The sequence below is a fragment of the Belonocnema kinseyi genome, chromosome 7, assembly GCF_010883055.1.
Source record: "Belonocnema kinseyi isolate 2016_QV_RU_SX_M_011 chromosome 7, B_treatae_v1, whole genome shotgun sequence".
NCBI lineage: Eukaryota > Metazoa > Arthropoda > Insecta > Hymenoptera > Cynipidae > Belonocnema > Belonocnema kinseyi.
The window spans coordinates 45,661,057-45,679,369 of NC_046663.1; the positions used below are offsets into that span (position 1 = coordinate 45,661,057).

The window sequence follows — 18,313 nt, forward strand, 5'->3', positions numbered from 1 at the left end:
ATCTAGTCGGGAGTGGTGCTGACTGAAAACAGATGATTTGGAGCGATTCGCGCGCCATTTGTTGGTCATTCTAAGGACTTATTGAACTACCCTCGTAACTATTTCATTTTCAGTTAAAAATTGCTATTTTTAATGAAAATTGATATTATCTTATTAAAAATTTGACTATTTGGTTGAAAAATCATGTATTTTATTAAAAATACTTTTTTGGTTAAAAATCAATCTGTTTTGTTTGAGAATTCAACTATTTTGCTAAATATTTGTTGTTTTTTTTTGTTGAATCCAAATGTTTCTAATTTCAAAGCAAATCCTTTTTGTTAGAAATATCAGGTATTATATGTTTCTTTATGAAGTCATCTTTTTTTGTTAAGAAATAAATTACTGTGTTTAAAGTTTAACTACTTTAACTCTTACTACTACTTTAACTATTTTATCGAAAATTTCTTTCTTTTTAGAATTAATTGAAAAAAATTAAGAAATTTAAATTAGATTAAAATCCAAATTAAAAACCCTATTTAACGTCCAATAATCAAATTGATGCAAACTCCTCTTAAAAAAAACAATAATCCAACTACCAAATTTGGACGACAGGGAACAGACAAATAATAATATTATAATAATAATAACAGATAAATAATAATAATTTGCGGACAAAAATAAAAAAGAGGAAAGAAAAATGAAAAGGCAGCCAACCACATCCCCGTTCTTATTTTTTTCTTCCTTTCGTCTTCTTTACTTTTATTATCATCAAATTCATTTTTCTTTCCTCTTTTTTATTTTTGTCCGAAAATTATTATTGTTTCAAATTACAATAGGATTTTTTTTTTGTTCGTGGTTGTCCAAATTTGGTCGTTGTATTCTTGTTTTTTTTTATTATGAGTTTGCGTTAATTTTTTTTACTGAAAATATAATTACAACCATTTTAATTAAAAATTGAAATTTTCTATTGACGATTCAACTATTTCTTTCAAAGTTCATGTATTTTGTTGAAGATTTTTCTTTTGGTTTCGTTGAGAATTAATATTTTTTGGTTGGAAAATCAAGTTTTTGGTTTAAAGTTAAACTACTTTGTAAAAAATTCATTTTGTGCTGAAAATTCATTAATTTAGTTGACAATTCAGCTTTTTGTTTGCGAATCAACTTATTTGTGGAAAATTAAACTGTTTGGTTAAAAATTTATAATTTTGTATTGAAAATTAAACCATTTAGTTGAAAAATCGTCGTTTTTGGTATAATCTTAAGTTTTGGAAAATCATCTGTTGATTGCGAATTCAACTATTTTGTTCATAAATCTATATTTTTTAATTCAACTGGTTGAAACTTTGTTTTTTGTATTTTGATGAAAATTTTTCTTTTGTTAGAAACTTAATCTTTGTTTTCAAAAGTTTATCCTTCTATGTTCAAAATGTAGCGAATTGTTTAAGAATGCAATTTCTTTGTTGAAAATATAATTATTTTGATGAAAATTTAACGATTTTCTTACAGGCGTATTTTTTCGAAAATTCAAGTGTTTTGTTAAAAATCCGTCCTTTTGGATTAAATGTTCATCTTTCATGGTAGAAAAATTATCTTTCGTGGTTAAAAATTCATTTTTCTCTTTTTTAAATAAACTTTTTTTTGTTGAAAATGAAACTGTTCCCGTTGAAAAGTTTCGAAAATTTGAAAGTCTCAGAAGAACGATCCGGCTCGACATGTTCAGGTATACCGGCGATGCCCAGTTGATCGCCGTCTACCTGCTTATTTGACTCCCACTACCTAACATCCCCTCACACAGATGAGGGACCGCGAGACTGGTGTCGTTCACTCTTACCCATGGGGTTCCTTTCTACTTAACGAGGAATAAAATAAGAATTAGATAATTTTTTTATTTCATAATGAGTAATTTAGAAATTATGGTATTCGAAATTTTAGATTTTTAGCGATTCCAACGACAGGTTACTTGTCTGAATAGTTTGAAAATTAGAATAAGCGTTCTCTTACGAAATTTCAGGCTTAATTTTATAGTTTTGTTTAGTTAATAATTTATTAAAGCCATAGGAAAAGTGGATTTCAAATAAAATATTTATAAATGACTAATATCAGAATTTAAACAATTTTCTCTGGAGGTCCCACAGCTGCGTGAGGGGAAGTTGTTAGTAGCAAGCGGTTAACGGCGCTCAAATGGGCACTGCCCAGGTCTGTAGGTATAAAGTTTGTTGACAAAAATCAGTAAATACCTCGTTGAAAAGAGATATAAAATTGGGAGACGAGTCAGTGCTGAACGAAGTTTTGACGCGTAACGTTTGTTCAGTCAATTTTATTCGGTCCAGAGAAATAAGGAATTTTTTTCTTAACCAAAAATCTAAATAAGTGAAAAGTTAAAATTAATAGGCCCTCTTTTTTGGTGTCCATCTGGTGTTGTGAGAAGGAGCCCGGCCGATGACAGACCTCCGGTTGTTTGGGGATCGACCCTTAGTAAGGGGTCGTGGTTCCAGCTTCCGAGGCTCACGTTGGTGCTAATGTTTCAAAACAAAATTTTTATTTGTTTATTATAATGTCTTTCCGATGACTCTTTTCTATGATACTTTCATAATTGAAAACAATTATTAATTACGTAAATATTTTTTATAAACAACAAAAGTATCATAGGAAAGAGTATTGGAAAAACATTCTTAGTTCATTCGGGAAAAAATTGTTTAAATAACTAATAATTCTTGTGGATTTGCAAACCATCATAGTAAAAAGTAATCGGAAAAACATTCTTAGTTAATTCCGTAAAATATTGAGCCTATTCTTTGAAAAATAACCAAACTCTGAATTCCTAAATGAAAATTTTTCAAATAATTAATCATTCTTTTGGATTGGCAAACGATCATAGCAAAAAGTTATTGAAGAGACATTCTTAGTTGATACTGTAAAAAAATTGATCCTATTCTTCGAAAAAGGGCCAAACTCTGATTTTTTAAAAATGAAAATTGAAATAATAAATAAAGAACATTTTTAAATAATTAATAATTCTTAAAAATTTGAAAGTTATCCAGACGACATTTTTTCCTTTGAGATTTTTTCCCAATACAATTTTTTCCCAATCTTTTTGTGCTTATAGAAAATGATTTTTTTAGTTAAAAATTCATCTATGCAATTTTTCGCTGAGAATTCATCTTTTTTGGTTTCAAATTGAACTACTTGGTTCTAATTTAAAGTACATACTCTGTTACAGATTCATTTGCTGCCTGAAGATTTAACTATTTTGTTAAACATTCGTTTTCTTGGTTGAAAATTAATTTTCATAACTGAAAATTCACTTAATCCATTTTTGGCTGAAATTTGTTGAAAATTCAGCTACTGTATTAAAGTTGACTTAGATTGTTAGAAATTCATTTTATTTTTTCAAGTATGAGTTATTATACAACATTTTTTCAATTAATTTTTAGAACTGGAAATTTAGCGATTCTGTTTTTCGTTGAAAACTCTAAAAATTTGTGCTTTTTTGTAGAAAATTTAACATTCGTTGGAAAGTTGAATTACTTTGTTCAAAATTAACTTTTTAGTTCATGAAACATATCCGTTGTTGAAAATTGAATTATTTTTTTGAAAATTCGTTTTTTTTATCAAATATCAAATTTTTGAACTGAAAATTTAAATATTCAATTTTCGATTGAAAATTTATCGCTTTCAGTTGAAAAATAAATCATTTCTAAAATTAAGTTTTTTTGTTAAAACATTATAATTTTGGTTTGAAATTTCGACTGTTTTGTAGAGAATTAATCTTTTTTGCTTAAAAATTCAACTGTTAAGTTGAAAAGTCTTTTTTTGTTGTTGAATTTATGTTTTTTTATTATTAGATATTCAAGTGCATTGCTGAAAGTTAACTACTTTGCTAAAAATTCATATTTTTTATGATTCATAATTTTAGTTGAAATTTTATCTCTAGTTGAAAATTTTATTATTTCCTTGTAAATTCGTTTTTTTAAATTTTAATTCTTGTAACTGAAAAGTTTCTTTCATTTTTGGTTGATATATTTTTTTCTTCGATAATTAAACTATTTGGTTGATAAAACATCGATTCTGGTTAAAAATTCAACTTATTGAACATTCTTTTTTCGGCTAGAAAATACATCCTTTTTTTTAGAACAGTTTTTTTAATATTCTCAAAAAATGGCCATCTAGAGGAAACCTCCCTATAGTGGATAACTGGCTAATAATTTATTGAAAATACTACTGTATGAACAACAATCCAATTAATTCATTTAATGTTTAAGATACTATACAAATATATAGGTGTTAATAAATTGTAATTATAACTAATTATTTTACGTATATTATTGTTCTCTTAATTAATGATTATTCACTGTAGGGTTACATTATCTACTGTAGAAAGATATCCCTTAGATTTTTCAAATACATTTTTTGTTTTATCTTGTGTTGCTAAGTTTGGCTGAGAAATATTTATTTTTATTTTATTTAATAAAATAGTTTATATATTTCAGAATAGATTTGCTCTGGTAAATCTAAAGTTTTGAATAAATAAGTTTCTTCTGTAATTTTTTTTCTTTACATATTTCTTGCAAGAATAGTGTATTTTTTAATACTCAATTGATGTCAACTGCAATTATGAATGTTATTGTTTTTTCAGCAAACTGCTTTAATAGCATTTTTTCCAGATAGGAAGTATTTAAACTTGAGTCACGAACTTTAAATGAGATTTAAATATCATGCCCCCGATTTTCTATATGTTCAAAGGAAATAATTTTTTTATTTTTACAAATCGGAAAAAAAGAATTAATGGTTGGCGCACACTTAAAGAGAACTATTGCCTTATATTGAGAAAAATATATTTAAAAAAAATTTAATCCATAAGATGCCTTTTTTGTATTAACAGTCTTTTTTTAAATACTAGAAAAAAATAAAAAAGGCAGGGTTTTCCAAAAATTCTTTTTCTGTTTTCAAACTTCGATAAAAAAAATAAAGCCGATTTTTTGGAAAGCCTCACCTATTTTTTGCAGTTTCCTTTCAGTTTTTATAGGGACTTTAAGTTTTTCAGTTTTAATAGGTAGTACTTTTTTGGATACGTAAAATTTTATGTAAACATTTTCTTGTACTTTTCGTTGTAATTTTTTCACTTTAAAAATAAAATTTAGTTTGTGCTTAATTGAAAAATCAGGAATTCTGATTTTAAATTTTAAAAAAAACTCAATTATCTACGCTCGTTCGAAAAATACCTATGGAAAATTTTTTTTAAAGACATTAAAAACTCAACTACTTAAAATTTAACAATTGACAATAGACAATATTTGAATTTTATAATTGTTTAGAATTAATTAATTAAATAATGTAAGATTTAAATTAATTTCAACGATTTAATGTGAAAGGACGAACCATGCTTATTTACAAATCTTTTGTCAGATTAAATCTCTAAGAATAACACTTATTCAAATAATAAGTCTTTTCATTAGTAATAAATTATAGGAATAATTTTCATCGAAAACTTGATTTTTAACCATAGAAGATTAATTTTTTATCTAGACCGTTACATTTTTAACCAATGAAGATGAAATTTCTACGGGAGGAGATAAATTTCCAAACCAAAAAGATGAATGTTTCAAAAAATGTGTTAGTCCACAAAAAAATCAATCAAATTGTTGAATTTTCATGCCAAAAAGTGGAATTGTGAACAAAATAATACAATTTATGACCAAATAATAAAGTATTTAACCAAAAATATGAATTCCTAACAAAAAATTAAATAGTAGACTTCTTAATCGAAAATAACTTAATTGTGATAATAATTTAATTTAATATAAATGAAATTAAATTAATTTAATTTCGAAGATTTAAATTTTAAGTGAAAAAACGAGGAAGATACTGTGAAGCCTGCGATAAATAAAAATAGGAATGTTTATAACTTATAGAACAAAGAATAACATTTCAAATAAATATTAAATTTAATTTTTAATACCTTAAAAATATTATGCTAGAAAACTGGAAATTTTAATCAGAGAAATTTTTTTTCCTTTTCACACTTTTTACTTTGGACTATACACGTTTAAATTCGGACTATACATACGTTTAATTCTGGACAAATTTTATAATACCATTTGTTTAAATTAGTGACAGTATTAACACCATTTTTTATATCAAAAGTGAGTCCGAGGCCTGACAAGAATTTGCACTTTTGAGGGGATTGAAACAACTCGGGTTTTCGCCAAATAGTACCATAGTACGTGTATGAGGATGCATTGTTTAATGTAATATTTGAACCCCATAATCTGAAAGCAATTTTACACGCGGAATCAAAGCGATTTTTTGAAAAAAATTTTTTGTTATTGTTTTTTTTTTTGTAATTGAAAATTGAGCGTTCTTTACGCCTGTTAAATGCAACGCGTCAACTAACAGTGTATTCCGGGCTGCAGTCATTTGAACTTGTTCCATCTAGAATATATATAATATCCTCAAACCAACTTAAAAAGGAAGATTATATTTTATTTTTTATTTTCATTATTGCATTATATAATATATTATTATATTATATATTACTATAAGCGACGAAGACGCTGTACATGCTGATTTCCGAGCTGATTTCATTCGACTTCAAACTAGATTAGGTGCCTGCAGCCCGGCATACATTTTTATTTGGCTTGTTGCATTCTATAGGCGCAAAAATCGCTCAATTTTTAATTACAAAAAACAAATAATAACAAGAACATTTTTCAAACAAAAAATTTGCAGTGCTCCCGCGAGTAAAATTGCATTTAGATTATGTGGTTCAAATATTACATTAAATAATGCATCCTCATAGACGCATTTTTGATTTGGCGAAAAGCCGAGTTGTTTTAATCCCCTTAAAAGTAAAATTCGATAGTTGTTTGAAAAGTTTCCATGAGACAATTTCGATCAATTTAGAAGTAATTTAGAGAATAAATATTTAAAAATAAATGTACATTGGAATTTATTCATTTTCCTTTATATTAAAATAATGTTAACAGAATTTGTTATTCTCATAATTCTAATTCATGTGACGTAAAATAAACCCAGGATTATGAGAGAACGGGGATTTCAGAGTAACTTAAATTAGACGTGGGTTGTAGCTCAGAAAGTTAAATTAAAATCAGCTTTGCGGCTTCACCAACAAAACGCGGGTGTCCGCTGCAAATTATACTTTTAACCCAAATATTACGGAAAGCACTATTATTTAAATTGAACTCAGCACGCGAAGTTTAGAAATTCTTTAAATTGGATTTTTCCCTTATTTATTAATTGTAATCTTACTTTGCCGTTATCCAGAAAATCAGCATTGTAATGTTCATCATAGGCCGTATAGTTTAGCTAAAAACAATTCCCATCGGCCAGTAGCTCAGGCAGTAATAGCCTTTCTGCTTGGATTTATTTTGTGTTCGACTTTCGCCACATGCAGTTTTTTTTATTTATATATTTTATATATTTTTTAAATTAAAATGTACTTCTTTTCTTAAATTGTTATTATTTCGTTATAATGCTTAAAATCTATATGGTTTAAAACTGGAAGTAAGAACAAGGTTTTTTGAACTTCGGTAGGTACGAAAAGCGATTGAAAAAAAAAACATTTTTACTTTTAAAACCCCTCGCTAATACTTTTTATAAAAAATGTAATTGTTAAATATTAAGAAAAAAATGAATAACATTCATAGAAAATAAATTTGTTTGAAAAAATCAAAAAAACTTGTTAAAAAATCAGTTTTCCGTCAGAAAAGGCATCACAAAATTATTTTTTGAAAAAATGCTTAAAATCATCGAAGAAAATCATATTTATACATATTTTTGTAAACAAAAAATAAAAGAAAGATAAATAAAAAACTGCCAATGGGAATTGTTTTTCGCCAAAATTTATACAAACTGTGGGGAATATTTCAAAGTTGACTTTCTCAAAAACTGCGAAGAAGCGCGTATTATTGATTTTTCAAATCAGTACTCAGGTAAGTTTTTATTAAAAAAGATCCGCAACAAAACTAAAATGTATACACGCTCGGTTGTATAAACTGGTAACCCGGTTAATCCAGTGTAATCTCTTGTAATCCATTTGTAATCCAAAGTAATCCAGTTATTCAGAGTTATTTACATAGGTTATCCAAATAGTTTTCAACTATCTTTTTGAACATTTTTTTTTTAATTACCTTTTTTAAAGACTTTAGAACATTAATCTACTTTGAAGAAAATTGAAATACGTTTTTGAAAATTCGTTTTTCTTTTTTGTTGGAAATTAAGGTTTTTTCACTTTTTTTTACTTTTTTAAAAATTCATCTTTGTTGGTAGCAACTTAATCTTCTTGCTTCAAAATTTATATTTGTGGTTAAAATTGAACTATTTTAGTGAATTAAACTATTTGATTAAAGATTCATGAATTTGGTTAAAAATGGTCTTCATTCATAGAAAATTAATCTTGTTGCTTGAAAAATGATCATTTTGGTTGAAAATTTGTAATTTTTCGTAGAAAATTTAACTATTTTGTTAAAACTATTTGCTGTTAAAAACTCACATATTTTAATGAAAATTCGTCTTTTCTAGTAAAAATTGTTCTTTTTAGTTTAAAATTCCCTTTTTTTAATTTTCGTTTTTTTGTTGTTGAAAATCAGCAATGAACAATTCGGTTAGTTTTTTAATAAAATAATTAGATTCTCACAAAAATTTTTATTTTAACAAACTAATTAAATTTTTAACAAAATATTTGAATTGTTAGGAAAAACTATCATTTAAAGTAAACATAATTTTTTGTTGAAAAATATTAACTATCACTTTTTTTTAAATTTACCTTTCTTGGTTAAAAACTAATTTTTTAAAATGAAAATTAAACTATTTTAACAGTTTCAGATAAAAATTAATGTATTTTGTTAAAAGTTTCCCTTGTTTGGTAGACGATTAATCTCATTCGTTAGAAATTCATGTTTTTGGCTTACGATTCAATTATTAGGTTAAAAATTCATGAATTTATTGAAAGTTTTTTTTGCTGAAAATAGAACTCTCAAAAAACCAACCCTTAAACGTTTTGTCATTTCTTTCTTAATTTGCTTTGGATAAGGAAGATAACTTGTAAGATCGATGTTGGATAAATAACTTGTGTGGCCAGGAGAATATGTTTCTTACAGTTGCATTTTTTACTTTTTATCGGAAGCAATAATCGATACGAAAAAGGTTAAGATAAAAGTTTGCGCATCTAAAAAAGGTATATAAAAAGGTCTCTTGCTATTTTGCGTTATCTTTTGTCGTTTACAAGAAAAATTCTAAATCTACATTGTCAGGAAAAAAAATCTCCCGGCCTCAAAAGCACGCATGATGCTGATAAGATAAATTTCTATTATTAGCAGACATTGAAAAAAAGTATGCAAAAATGTAAAAAGGTGGGGTTTTTCAAAAAATCTCCCAGAAAATTTCCCTGTCTCATGTGAAATGGGTTCGGTCTAAATTTTTTTTCAACTAAATCGAATATATCCTAAAAAAATTTTAAATTTCAAAATTAAAGAAAAATGTCCTTGAAATCTTCCAGATTTTTTTTTTTTGATAACACAGTACCACAAAAGAAAGTGGTCTGTCCCAGAAGCGAGACCAATGCACCCTTATGTTTTTGGAGTCGCTGAAACCGAATATGACCTCAGAATTGCTTCATGAGGTCAGTCAATCGGCATCATATTTATTACACATATTCATTGGACTCCAGGACAGGTGTTAAGAGTATGGGGGGGGGGGGGGGGCACAGTTTTTGAAAAATATAAAATCAATTGGCCTAAAACGTATGATCCCGAATAAAAATGATTCGACTTGGGCTCGACTTGAATTGCCCCCAATCAAGACATGCTCAAGTCTAAAAGTTCGACTTGAGCATGTCTCAGTTTTGAGACGGAGCCAGGCTTCAATTTATGTCTGGGAGACAAGTTTTTATGTCTTGAAGACATAAATTTATCTCTTAAGTCGAATTAACTTCGAGCGTATACCTTCACTAATAAAAAGGGTAATTCTAACAGTCATAAAAGCTAATCTTCGTTAATGTTTAAACAACCTTGTATATTTTTATACTATATATATATATATATATATATTAAATCAACTTATTTACGGATTGTTATTTGTATTATATTTGTTTGACGATGATACCAAAAATGTTGTTTGTTTTTACGTATTTCTAACGGCTTAGGAGATCCTTCTAGAAAATTACCATTTTTATTTTTTTGAAGAAAATTTTTAAGGGTTATTCTCGTTCCGACCCACCGATTCTGAATTTTTAAATTAAAAATAACTAATTTAATAATTACAAATTTTTCATTCATTAATTTTATTCTCATTTTTGAGCCAAAAGAGGTTCGATAATCTCAGCCAAAACAAGTAAACGCCGTTTGACCTTTGCCGTTTGAGCCAGACATCGATGTTTTGGAGACGAACTCAAGACATAACCAAGTCGAACTCAAGTCGAAGCATTTTTACTCGGAATGCTTATGAAAATCCACAGTTTTTGATAATCAGCACCAAATTTATCACACATATTCTTTGAGTTCCCAGCCAGATCGCAACAGTATGGGGGAGGGGGGCGGAAGCTTGGCACATATGAAGTGGTACATTCGTAGTTATTGACTAATCGGCAGCAAATTTTGCATACATATTCTTTGAGCTCCCGGTCAGGTCGTAAGAATATTGAAAGATGATGGAGTGTAGGGGGAGGGAGTACAGTTTTCGAAATATATAAAATCAAGTGTCCTAAAATGTATGATCTTTATAAGAATCCCGTACTTGATCATTATCACCACATTTTTCACACATATTCTTTGGGCTTTCAAGCAGGCCGTGAGAATATGGGGAGGGGGTGTAGGAGAGATTAAGACGAGGAAGGAGCACAAACGTAGTTTTTCACTAATCAGCAGCACATTTTTTACGCATTTTCTTTGGGCCTCCGGATAGATCATACGAGAATTCGGTGGGAATATAAAATGGGGGGGGGGGGGAGCTTTTGAAATCTACTATATAAATTTCAAATTTTTGAAGAGTTTTTGCAGGCTATGTTAGAATTTCACGACTGATTTAAAAATTCTAAATATTGGATTCAATGACTAAAGTGTAAGTTTTATAAGTAAAAACAATTAAAATTTTCTGTATTTAAGCTCATATTTCTGTTTTACGTTCTCAGAGTCTTTTCAAAGTTTAGTTCAAATTTCACTCTAGACTTCGCATTTTTCAAAACCAAATTCTGTGACAAATACTTAAAATTGTATGTTGATTTAATTCCAGTATTATTCAATATACAACTTTTTTGGCATTTTCGTTTGTTCTCGATGCATCGTATTAATGGTAGCAGGCTTTCGCGGCGACGAAGTCGCCGCCGCAGGGCACAGCTAGTGTTCTCTAAAAATTCATTTTTAAAAATAGAAAAACATTTTTAAATTTTCTCAGGAATGTTAAGAAACTTTTTATTTTCTTGAAACCTTTCAAAGTTTCTAAAAATCTTTTGTTTAGAATTTTGGAGTAAATGATGTATTAAAAGCAAATAATGTAAAAACTTCTTTATATAATACTTATTATGTTCAAAATGTGTCATTTTTTAAAATCAAAAACAAAAAAGGTACCAGAAATTTTCCCCTAAAATTTATCAATCTTTTAATTTTGTAATAGTAGGAGAAGTGTTTTTGATTTTTTTTCTAATAAATAGACATTGCTGCCAGTAACATAAGTCATATTTTCTGAATATTTCATAATTTAAAAAAAATGTTAGGAATGAATTTGACTTCTTAATCTCAACTTTACCCTAAAATCGAAAATTTAAGGTTGTTAATACCTAAATCAAAATTTTTTTTCATAACAAAATTTTAGGGAAATTTCTTGCGCCTTACATAATAGAATAGTTAGAATTGTAGAAATAAACATTTAAATACTGTATAAAATGGAATTTTAGGCATAGAATCTCTATAAAGAGCTATAAATGTTTTTGTTTTAATCTGAAAGAAAAAAGGGGTTTATTTGCCAAAGGAAAAAAAATTCCGACTCATATGTGTAGAAAACCTAAAAAAAAAACGATTTCAAAAGACACATTAATCCCGATTTTAGATTTTCAGAAGAAAGAAATGTTTACACAAATCTCGGTTTAATAAAGGAAAGTTCCTTAAGTAGAAAGAGAGTTTCAAAGTCAGGCGGGCACAGTGAAACTTACCGAAGTTTCAATTCGAAACCATTTTTTATTTTTTAATATTACGTATGAAAAATTCAAAATAGGGCATACCTGGAAATCAGGGAAAAGTTCAGAAATTTTATTAGTCAGGAAAAGTCAGGGCTTTTGAAAAAAATTCTGCAAAAGTCACGGAATTACTATGAGAGGAACTTTAAATAATTGTCATTGATAATAAATTTGAAATTTTCGCATTCCGTTTATAAAAGATTCTAAACGTGTTATGAGATTGAAATTCTGATCTTTGAACATGAATGGTTAGGGAAAATTAAAAAATTGCAGCGAAAAGTTAGGGAATTTTGAAATTGAAGTTTGCGGCCTAATATTCTTGTTAGAAATTTATTTGCCTTGTATTTATATTTCTAATTATTTTGGATGGAATATTCAACTTATTTTTTTTTAATTTGTCTTTTCGGTTTGAAAATTCAATGGTTGAGGATTCAACTATTTGGTTTGAAAATTTATCTTTTACAGTTGAAGTTAACTGTTTTTTATTCAAAATAAAAATAGTTCTTAGTCGAAATATCTACTATTACATTATTCGTCGAGGCTTCATCTTTTTTGTTTGAAGATTCGATTTTTTTGTGGTGGTGAAAAATTAATTTCTTTAAGTAAAAATTTAACTATACCAGTGAATGATTAATCATTTTAATGAAAATTCGTCTCGTTAGTTGAAAGTTGAACTATTTTATTGAAAACTTATTTTTATTTTTTGAAAATTAATTTTGTTAACTGAAAATGTAACTATTCCATTTTTGGGTGAATATTGATTTTTTTTTAATTTGAAAATTCAACTACTTGGTTAAAAGTTGAACTTTTGGATGGAGATTCATCCCCTTGCTTGCAAATTGAACTATTTTGTTAAAAATTCATTCTTCTTGATTGAAAATTAATTTTTGTAACTGAAAATGTAACTTTGACATTTTTAGTTAAATTTGGTCTTTCTTATTTAAAAATTTGTCTTTTCGTCAGTAAAATCATCTCCTTTGTTTAAATAACATATTTTTTCGTTTGAAAATTAACTGTTTTTAAATATTCGTATTTTCGAGTTAGGAATTCAACTGTTTTGTAGAAAATTCATCTTTTGGCTTGAAAGTTCAACAATTTGGTTTCATTTTTTTTTTTGGACTAGAAAATATTTATTTCTTATTTTGTGTCTTCTATTTCTAAAAATTAGGCTTTTAAATTAAAATGTTACTTTTCAATTTTTTTTGAAAATTGATCATTTATAGTTGCAAATTCGTTTTTTATTTCAAAAAAATAATTTTTTTTTAAAGTTTCCTATTCTTTGGTTTAAGTTGCAACTGTTTGGTTCAAAATAAACATTTTTGTTGAAAATTCATATTTTCGGGTTGAAAAGTCAACTGTTTCACAGTAAAATCGTTTTTTCACTCGGAAGTTCAATAATTTGGATGACTTTTCTTCTTTCTTGACTGAAGCATCTTTATTTCATAAAGATTCGTCTTTTTGGTTGGAAATTCTACTGTCGGACTGAAAGCTACACTACTTTGTTAAAAAATCTCTTTTTAATTAAAGATTCATTATTTTAGTTTCGATTTAAACTATTTTGTTTAAATGTAGTCTTTTTGGAAAAAATTAATATTTGCGGGTAAACAATTGAACTGCTTCGTAGAAAATGTATCTTTTTAATTGAAGATTTATCTTTTTGGTTAAAACTAACTACTTTGTTAAATTTTCGTTTCGTTTTTTGTTTGCAGATTCATATTTTTAGTTAAAATTTAGTTAAAAATTTGTTTGTTTTGTTAGTTGAGAATTCTTCGTAGAAAACTAATCTTCTTGGTTCAAATTTCCTATTTTTTAGTTCAAATACAACTTTTTGCTAAAAAAATGCCTTTTTTTAACATACATATTTTGGGGTTTGAAAATTCGACTGTTTTTCAGAAAATTCATCCTTTGCCTTGAAATTTCAACAATTCGCATGAAGGTTTTTTTTCTTGATTGAGAAATTCTTATTGGTTTAAACTTCGTCCTTTTGTTTGGAAAGTTCAACTTCTGGGTTAAAACGTAAACTATTTTGTTAAACATTTACCTATTGGGATTAAAGATTCATTACATTATTTGGACACATTTTTTCTCGATTGATAATTAATATTTTTATTGAAAATTTAACTTTCATATTTTTTCTTTAAAATTCCTCTATTTCATTGAAAATTAATCTTTGGTGGTAGAAAATTTATTTTATAACTATTTTGTTGAAAACATTTTTTTAGTTGAAATATTAACTACATATTATGTTTTTCGATCAGAATTCTTAATTTTGGGTCGAAAATTCGTCTTTTTGGATAGAAAATTCGTCCTTTTAGATTGAAAATTCATCTTTTTTTGTTAATATTCAACTGTCCTAGAAAAAAATTCAAATTTTTGGTTAAAATTTAAATATTTTCTTGAGAGTTCTTCTTTTTGAGTCAATAATTCAGCTGTTTTGTCAAACTTTGAATATTAATAGTCACGGAAAATAAACAATTTGTCAGGGAAAAAAGAGAAATTTTTAAACTAAATCTTTCAGCCTCCCTGATTTAAAACAACTTAAGGATGGCGTTTTCAAACATTTTATTTTTGTCGAAACTAGAATTAAAAAAGTTTAAAATTAGTAAAATGTCTTGAAATGTCTTGAAAGAATAAATTATGAGACAAATAACAGAAAATTCAAAAAGAGTCCAGATTCGGTTATTTTTAGCATACATGATTATGTCTGTCCCTTGATAGTGGTTAAAAATAGCCTGTAATACCAATTCTAGCTCAATTATTCCATTTATTTATTTAGGTGACGTTCAACTAGCCCTCAATTCAGAAATGTTCCCAGCATATAAACTCTCCAACGGAGGCCACGAAAATAATATAAGAAAAAGAAAATTTAAAAAAAGATGACAAATTTATCTTGAAATTATATTATTATGAAAGAATATTTTGAATTCAGGTATAAATAAAAAGATTTATTTATTTTATTTTATTGTGAATAAGTAATTTCATTGTGTCTGCTTTTTTCCAGCAGTTATCATTATTTTTAATTAAATATCAATAGAGAAGATAGTTTGAGAAAGTTCGTAACTAATTTATAAATCTGACACCATGGAAATAAACTAGTACAAAGTCCATCAATTTTTATCGTAGTAATTTACTTCATTCATAAAATCAGATGGGGAAAAAAGTAAATTCAATTTTCCTTTTCTTTTTATTAATAGCAGATTAGTAAAACGTATTTTTCCGGATATTTTTCAATCTCCATGATTTGATTTAATTCAGCGAACACTAATTAAGACTCATTGGCAATTGAGATAATAAATTATCGATACATAATTCAGATTTATCAGAACATTTATTAAAATTTAATTTAACTAGAACATTAACCCTTACTTCAGAAAAAAAACTCGGATCATTTCCCAACATGTTGTTATAGATTTAACAGAAATTTTTTGAAGATTATTTATTTTATTTAAAAATTAATTACTTTGCTTAAAGATTTAAATACTTTGTTGAAAAATTATTTTTATTTTTGTTGAAAATGAATATGTTTTCAACTGAAAATTTAAATATTCCATGTTTGGCTGAACATTTATCTTCTTTATTTTAAAATTCAGCTATGTAGTTGCAAATTTCTGTTTTTTGATTAAAGTTTGTCTTCTCTGGCAGAAAATTAATCTTTTTGATGACTAATTCCTCTTTTTGATTCGAAAATTTATTTCTTTGGTTACAAATTTGATTGTTGAGTTCAAAACTACTTTAAATTCAAAATTTGTTTGAAAATACATGTGTTTTGTTAAAATTATTATTTTTGGTAAAAAATTAGTCTTTTGCGTTGAATATTCATCCCTTTGATTAAAACTTAATTTTTTGACTGAAAATTTAACTATTCCCGTTTTTCTTAATAATTTTTCCTTTTTTTTATAAATTTCTTATATTTCTTATATTAATTTCTTTTTTTATAAAAATGTTATCTTTTTGGTTGAAAGTTCATCTGTTTGGTTACAAATTTAACTATTTTGTTGAGAATTCACCTATTTTTTTTTTAAATATGTCTTTTTTTAGGTTGAAAGTTCAACTATTGAATCAAAAAATAATTTGTTGTTGTTGAAGAATAATTATTTGAGTTCAAAATTAATTTCTTTCCTTAAAAATGTAATTATTTCGTTGAAAATGGATTTTTGAAAAACATTTATCCTGTTTACATGAAAATTCAACTATTTGATTCAAAATTTCTTTTAAATATTCACGTATAATGTTAAAATTAATTTTTTTTCGGTTGAAAGAAATTATTTAAAACAAATTTATGGTTAATAGAACTTTCTGAATTAAAATTCTATTATTATCATGATTGGTTTAGAATTCATCTCTTTTGGTTAAAAATTCTATTATTTGGTTAAAGATTCGACTATTTTGTTGAAAATTATTATTTTCTTCTTCTTTTTTGTTGAAAATTAATTTTCGTAACTGAAAATTAAGTTATTCTATTTTTGGTTTAGAAGTTTTATTTTTTAGTTTAAACTTCAACTATTAAATTTTCATTGAGAATTCGTCTGTTTTTGTTGAAGATTCAACTACTTGGTTAAAGGTTAAACTACTTTATGAAATAGTTAACTTTTCGACTAAAGGAATGGATTTTCGAGTAATAAAATGCATTTTCAACCAAGCAGGCCAGCTTTTAACCAGATAGTTGATTTTCCAATTAAAAGGACTAATTTTTTACCAATAGCAGCGAATTTACAACAAAATTCCTCCGTTTGTAAACAAATTGTTTAATTTTCAATCAAAAAGATCGTTTTTTAATCAAACAGTTGAATTTTCAAATAAAAAAGATAAATTTTCACACAAAATTGGCTAGATAAATATGAAAAAAAAAAATTTTTAACATAATAGTGAAATTTCTAACCAAAGGATTGAATCTTTAACAAGAAAAATGAATTTCTATCAAAGAAGTGATTCTCAAAGAAAAATATAATATAGTTGATATTTCAATTAAATAAATATGTTTATCTTAAATAAAAAAAACAGTGGAACTTAACCAAAAAGACGAATTTTCAACAAAAGTTAATTCTTTTTTGTTTAAATGTTCATCTATTTGGTTGAAAGTTTGTCTTTAAATGCTGAAAATTTAACAACTAGTAGAAAAATTCCTCTCTATCGCTTATTGAAAGAACAACTCTTTCATTGAAAATACATCGCTTTTGATACGAAATGTATATTTTTTAATGCAAATTCAACTATTTTGTTGAAAATGCATTATATTTCTACTTGAAATTTTAAGCGTATAGCATATTGAATTCAATCTATAGTACTCATACATACATTTTATTAAAAAGAATTTATTCCCCTATGCTTCCCCTATTGTCCTGAAAAATCACCCTATTTACCCTGTTTTGAGAATTTCGAAGATAAAATATTATTTTCATAAATTTGGTGTTTTATTCTAGGCATTTTTCAAGTATGAAATCGAAAGAACATTTTGACTGGGTTTTTTAGGCATGAAAAATTATTTAAAATAGGGTTAAGTATGTTTTTAACTTCCCCCTAAGAGAAATTGAAGCTAATAAAAAATTGGAAATTGGCACCTGTGTGATATGACCTAGTTTACAGTCTTGTATATTAATTTACAGTACCGTAGGCGCAATGAGGCAACGGTACGCGGCGCTGAACGCCGCGACACAGGCGACAAACGAGGAGGACCAGTTGATGTTCAAAGACAACAGATTCTTAACAACTTTAGTCCGAGGTAGAAACAGGTGAGACCTACAATTAGCATTAAAGCAATTGACGTCAAACTTACCATCACGTGAACATTTCGCATCACAAAAAATCTATTTTGCGCTACGATAAATACATATTATCAAATTAACACCAAATTCTTTCCAATATCAATTAATCCTACCAAATTTGCACGAAGTCTTCCAATAAATTCTCGATGTAAATGATCTTTTATAACGTTACTAATCACCACAATTTTTTTTCAATTATCTTACAATATTTAGTCACAAATTCTACAAATTCAATTAAAAAATTTGATCTGATCTTGTGAATAAATTGAGGAGTGGGGATGTAGGAGGAATTATAAGAAATGAAGGGTGGGGAAGTAGACCAAAAGAGGGGGCATTAGGATAAATAAGTTTAGGGGAGTTAGAGGAAATGATGAGATATGGGGGG

The 18,313-nt window shown here is 26.8% G+C and overlaps 1 protein-coding gene across 3 annotated transcripts in view; it reads left to right on the top strand.

The window, feature by feature from the left end:
- Nucleotides 1-18,313, top strand: part of LOC117176992 (serine/threonine-protein kinase OSR1) — an 86,991-nt gene that overhangs the window by 6,472 nt on the left and 62,206 nt on the right. For 2 of the 3 annotated variants that reach the window (XM_033367432.1, XM_033367433.1), the window contains exon 2: nucleotides 17,770-17,895. In XM_033367432.1, the coding sequence (XP_033223323.1) occupies nucleotides 17,770-17,895 (126 nt within the window). Of the gene's footprint in view, nucleotides 1-2,284; nucleotides 2,489-17,769; nucleotides 17,896-18,313 lie in introns of those variants that run through there. The other variant, XM_033367434.1, reaches the window with a different exon arrangement.